This window comes from Chenopodium quinoa, unplaced genomic scaffold, assembly GCF_001683475.1.
Source record: "Chenopodium quinoa cultivar QQ74 unplaced genomic scaffold, ASM168347v1, whole genome shotgun sequence".
NCBI lineage: Eukaryota > Viridiplantae > Streptophyta > Magnoliopsida > Caryophyllales > Amaranthaceae > Chenopodium > Chenopodium quinoa.
The window spans coordinates 4,619,229-4,625,228 of NW_018743331.1; the positions used below are offsets into that span (position 1 = coordinate 4,619,229).

General features: G+C 40.9%; 1 protein-coding gene across 1 annotated transcript; it reads left to right on the forward strand.

Annotated features, from left to right (window-relative positions):
* Positions 1 to 2,646: 2,646 nt before the first annotated feature.
* LOC110737559 lies at positions 2,647 to 4,080 on the forward strand. The gene is made up of 2 exons (XM_021917900.1): positions 2,647 to 3,033; positions 3,181 to 4,080. The coding sequence occupies exons 1-2, from the start codon at positions 2,647 to 2,649 to the stop codon at positions 4,078 to 4,080; spliced, it is 1,287 nt and encodes a 428-aa protein (XP_021773592.1).
* Positions 4,081 to 6,000: the final 1,920 nt, after the last annotated feature.

Here is a 6,000-nt window from a genome sequence, read left to right on the forward strand (position 1 = left end):
CACTTATGTGCAAAAGGCGGGATTTATGAGTATAAGTGAGTGAGTGAGCTCGGGAACCAATGAAGAGTTATGTAAGAAGGATGGACCTTGGCTCGTGATTTGAGAGTTGTGATGGAGCATGGAAGAGCAAGGAAGAAAGCTTGAGGAAAAGGTGAAGCAAAGCAAGAAGAAGAAGCAAGGAAAGAAGGCGAAAACAGCAGGAACCGCTGCCAGGGCCGCTGGCAGCTGGCCAGAGCCGCTGGCAGCGGGTATACCAGAGTGAGGGGCTGCCAGAGCAGCTGCCAGCGGGTCCAGAGCAGCTGGGAGCGGCTCTGGCAGAAATTCGGGCTGTTTTGGTTAATTTTCAGCAATTTGGCTTTGTTTTGGCTCGTGTTTTGGATATTATTTTATTATTATTATTGTGTTATGTTATTAAAATATAGAAACATATAAATAGCTTAGTTTTAATTAAGTTTTAAGTTAAAAAAGGAGAATTAAGTTTTGAGAAAAAAAAAAGCTTTCTAGGGTTTTCTTGGAATTTTCAGAATTCTTTGTTTTGGAATTAGAATCCATGGAAGCTTAATCTTCCGGATTCTTGGTTAAAGATTGAAGCTTTTAGCTACGAATTGTGAGATCTTTCTTCTCTTAATATCTATTGAATATATATTGTTCCTTGAATTAATTTCATGATTTGCTTTAATCAATTGCTAGGTTAGAATTATTGGATTCGCTTGCATCTAATTAATCTTTCCAAAGTAGCAACTTTAGGTTATTGATGCATGCTTTTGGTTGATAACTTGAAGAGGGAATAATATTATTGAAGAAATTAGACCGCTTGTGTTAATTTATTCAATCCTTGTTGATTTCTCCGTTTATTTTCTTCTTGTGGATAATTTAGAGCGCTTGTCTTGAATTGTGCATTGGAAAGGGTTAGAAAGGAGCGCTTTGCTATTTCTAACTATTTATGAGAATTTAGAATCTAGGAATTCTACAACAAGGTGTTCAATAGAGCTTGATTGAGGAGACTTCTATGATCAATTTGTATGTTCATTAGTGGATTTCGCATAACCAAGACCGTTCTTCTCATTGATTACCTATTCATTACGTTCGTTGTTCTTACTTATTTCATTTATCATCATTGCTCGTGAAAACCCCCCTCGTTACTTAGGTTACTACCGTCCTAGAGTATTTCCACTTAGGTTTCCAGTTATTAGTCCCTTTTTCCCTGTGGATTCGAACTCGACTTCCCTAACTACGTTTATTTGCAGTTAGCTTAGTTGTGATATTTTTGGTTGCATACGACTGAGGCACACCAAATTTTGGCGCCGTTGCCGGGGACTTAAGGCGTTACTTTTTAATTGTTTATCTTAGTAGAATTTATTTTAGGACTGTTCTTAGCTATCTTTCTTTGTTTGTTCGCTAGGGTATGATAAGTACCCGTTCTGCTAACAAAGAAGTTTTGCAGTTTGATCCAGAAATTGAAAGGAATATTTCCAGGTTGCGAAAAGAGGCAAGAACAACCCCCAGTGAATCAACATACTCCTTCAATATTCAAGAAGAAGAGGAGATGGCTGACAATCGAACTCTAAGGGAACTCACAGCTCCCAACTTGAACCAACAACCGTTGTGCATTGCATACCAGCAGTTGGAGGAAGGTACTAATGTTGAGATCAAATCCGGTCTAATTCATCTATTGCCGGCATTCCATGGCATGAAAGGCGAAGATCCGAATAAACATCTGGCAGAATTTCATGTAGTTTGCACTAGCATGAAACCGATTGGGATGACTGATGAACAAATTCAGTTGAGAGCATTTCCTTTTTCTCTCAAAGATGCAGCAAAGGATTGGTTTTACTATCTTCCCCCAGGTAGCATAACAACTTGGGCAGATTTAAAGAAGTGTTTCCTTGAGAAGTACTACCCAGCCACTATTTCTGCAAGCCTTAAGAAAGCTATCAGCAATGTGGATCAGAAGGAAGATGAATCCTTGTATGAGTATTGGGAGAGATTTAAGAGATTGTGTGCTAGTTGTCCTTACCATGGGTATTCCGATCAAGACCTCATCCTATACTTCTATGGAGGTCTAACTGATGATGACTTGAGTATGGTGAATGCAGCAAGTGGTGGAGGGCTAGTGAATAAGACTCCAGGAGATGCAACTAGGTTGATTGCAGAGCTAGCAGAAAATTCTAGGCAATTCAGTCAGAGAACTCCCACGCGCCGGGTGAATTTAGCAAATTCGAATACAACTGAGTTAGAGAGTCAAGTAGCTGATTTGACTTCTATGATGCGTGAGTTCATGGTGAACTCAAGGAATCCACATCAACTGAATGCTTGTGGTTTATGCGCCTCCATGGGACATCCCACTGATGCATGTCCTCAATTACAAGAGGAGCAGAATGAGCAGGCCAACGCCTTAGGTTTTCAAGGGCAAGGTCCGCAGAGAAGATATGATCCCTTTTCAAATACCTACAACCCAGGATGGAGAGATCATCCAAATTTGAGATATGGGAATTCCCAAGGAAACCAACAACATCAGCATGCTCAAGGTCAACAACAGTTTCAGCAATATAGGGCACCGTTCCTAACACCTCAAGGCCAAAGCTCTAATTCAGGTAATATGTCAATGAAGAAATGATTAGATCACTAACTTCTAATGTTTCTACCATGCAGCAGAATATGATGCAGTTTCAACAAGAAACCAGATCAAGTATTCAAAACCTGGAGAATCAAGTCAGTCAAATCTCAAGTGCAGTAAGCCGACTTGAAGCTAAGGACTCTGGAAAGCTTCCATCCCAAACGGAGCTGAACCCTAAGCAACAAGTTAATGCAATAACATTGAGAAGTGGCAAAAAGTTGCAAGAAACTGTAGTTGCACCTAAGAAGGCTAAAGACTTGATTGGAGTTGAGGAGGAGGAAGTAGAACAAGAAACTAAGGCGAATCCGCCAACCTTTACCTCTTATGAGCCTGTGCCACCTTTCCCAGAAGCCTTGCAAGATACTCGAAGGTATGAGAAAGACAAGGATATTTATGAGACTTTCAGCAAATGTGAGGTAAATATGCCCCTCTTGAATGTGATTAAAAGTGTTCCTCGTTTTGCTAAGTTTATGAAGGAACTGTGTACGATCAAGAGAAAGCACAGGTTGGGAGGAAAAGAAAAAGTGAAGGTGAGTGCTCATGTTTCTGCAGTTTTCCAAAAGAAACTCCCAGAAAAATGTGGTGATCCTGGTATGTTTACTATTCCTGTTACAATAGGAGACACCACATTACACCGAGCCATGTTGGACCTAGGTGCATCAATCAATGTCATTCCCTACTCCCTGTTTAAATCTTTAGAACTTGGGCCTTTGCATGAAACTGGGGTAGTAATTCAGTTAGCTGATAGGTCCAATGTATATCCTAAGGGGGTAGTAGAAGATGTACTTGTTAAGGTTGATGGATTGATCTTTCCTGCTGACTTTTACGTCCTTGATATGGAACATGACAAACAAGCAGCCCCCATCCTGTTAGGAAGACCTTTCTTAAAGACTGCTAAGACAAAAATCGATGTGTCTACCGGTTCTTTGACTATGGAGGTTGATGGGAAAGCAATTGTGTATAACATTTATGATACCATAAAGTATCCTGTTGATACTCATTCTTTATATTCTATAAATGTTGTCGATCTAATATTGCATGATGTTTCTAACATTGATCATGGGGATGAGCTCCTCACACCTATTACTAATGTTGTGTCTGGTGATTGCTTGGATTCTTCTATACCTACTAATGTGCAGGTGAAGGTGGCGGAATTGAATGAACAGTCCAAGCTTCCACCTATACCACTAGGGGCAACACCCACCCCGTCATCATTTCTGGGCAAGAAATTATCCCAGGTATACCACAAAGCAAAGAATAAGGTGTGGCATGACAAGATAAGCTCCCGTTGGAAGGGTCCAATTCAAGTTGACAAGGTCTATCCGCATGGAGCGGTAGAAATTCGGAGTTTAGAGACCAACAACATGTTCAAAGTGAATGGAAAAAGGCTTAAACCATACTACGAAGGGTTCAAGGTCGAGAATTTGGAGAACATCGATCTCTACGAGCCATCAATTGATTAACGAAGTTTCATGAGTTGTGTCGAGCCAACGACGTAAAACAAAGGCGCTAATCGGGAGGCAACCCGAAAACTCTTCCCCGTTTTCATTTATTTTAGTTTTTATTGTTTTTTTTTTGATGTACCAAGTGCTTTTGGTGGATTTATGTAGGAGGATGCTTTGGGAGTACGTATTGTGAGCAAAAACAGAGCAAAACAGGTAAAAACAGGCTTTGGGAGGCAGCCCCTGCAGGAGCCGCTGGTAGCGGGCTGGCAGCTGCTCTGTAGCCGCTACCAGCGGCTCTCCAAGCAGCCAAAAAATCCCAAAGTTCTGCCCCAGCCGCTGGCAGCGGGTCTGGTGCCGCTGCCAGCGGGTGTCCTTCAGAAAAAAAAAGAAAAAAAAAAAAAAAGAAAAATAAATATATTTTTTTTTACAGCAGCCGCTGCCAGCGGGTCCCAAGCCGCTGCCAGCGGGTCTTCCAGCAACATTCACCCTAAATTCCTTCTTAAGCCGCTGGCAGCGGGCCCCAAGCCGCTACCAGCGGCATTCCCTGCATACCTGAATTTTTGCCCTTTTAAACCCCTTTTTCTTCAATCCTACAATCCAATTCATTCTAGTCTTTATCCAAAACCCCAATTAATCACTTCCCTCTATCCCTTAGCAAGTATTCTTTATCCAAAACAACCCATTTGCCCCATTTTCAATCCAAAATTCAGAAATTTAAAAACCCCTCGTCTAACCTCTTTTCCCTCAATTTCAAGTCCAATTAAACCTTAACATTGTTTCAATTTCTAAATTCTAAACTTGAAATTTGAGGAATTTTGTGAACCTTGGTGTTTGGAGGTTTGGTGGGTTGCTCATTGTATTTTGAAAGAGGAGGTGAGATTTGTGCAATTCGTTCTTGTGCAATGGGAAGACATAACAAGTGAAGGCAACCTCTTCACCTACAAGGGTTGCAAGGGGGTAGACAACAAGGGGATACTTCAAGGGAGGGTGTATCACCCTCTTTTCCCCAAGCAAATGACTTCATGGGCATTCGTCTAACTACGAAAGAAAAGACTACATGGGTTCAACTTCAACAGCCCAAAAGAATGGTGCAATGCACAAAAGTCGTCGATTTGGAGGCATTGCAAGTGGTTGGTTTGGAGGAAGTGATGGAGCACGAGCGCACCTACTTATGTGAGGTATAGATGAATTCCTTTCCACTTTGACTAAGGGATGTCAAGAATTTCTTTCAATTTTAACAATAAGAACTATGTCATGCCTTATGCGGTAATTAGAAATGCGTTTGGTTGGAATAATCTTCCCATGGGCAACACTTGGGGTCCCCATAGTTCATTTTTCTTCTCGAGAGTTTTGAAATCCTTGATAATGCCGAATCTTCCAACTTCGGGAATCCTTCCCATTAAGGTGGTACTTATTTCTTCCCTTTCCCTTACTTTTGTTTTTATTGTTGTTGTTCTTGCATTGAGGACAATGTCTCATTCAAGTAGGGGGGGGGGGAAGCAATTCTTGCATATTTTTGAAATTTGTATAGTTATCCTAATTTAATGGTTTTGTATAGCTATTTCAATTATGTTTCAATGAAAAAAAAGAAAAAAAAACAAAGAAGAAAAATTGAAAAAAAAAGAGAAAAGAAAAAGAAAAAGAAGCCCTCTAAGTCGAAAACCTGAAAAGGCGGCTTAGGCAAAAATGGGGGCCCGGTTAGGTTGAAAACCCGAAAGGGCGACCTAAGAAAAAAGGTGGCTAATGAGCGGGTGAGGTAGTGAGATTTGGAAAAAGATGAGAGGCTAGGATGAAAACCCGAAAGGGCTCCTAGGCAAAATGAGAGAAAAAAGAGAGAAATGTTCATGAATTTGATTTTTCAAGGAAATTTCGCATCTATTTGCCGGAGTCGGTGTCATAAGGGGAGGAGATATAAGGAGGTGTCGGGGTAGGTTTCAT

Bases quoted from the DNA above. Each gene is read 5' to 3' on its own strand.
- LOC110737559 (XM_021917900.1), top strand. From the start codon at position 2,647: ATGCAGCAGAATATGATGCAGTTTCAACAAGAAACCAGATCAAGTATT. The intron at 3,034-3,180 runs GTAAATATGCCC...GTTTTCCAAAAG, and splicing joins AGACTTTCAGCAAATGTGAG to AAACTCCCAGAAAAATGTGG.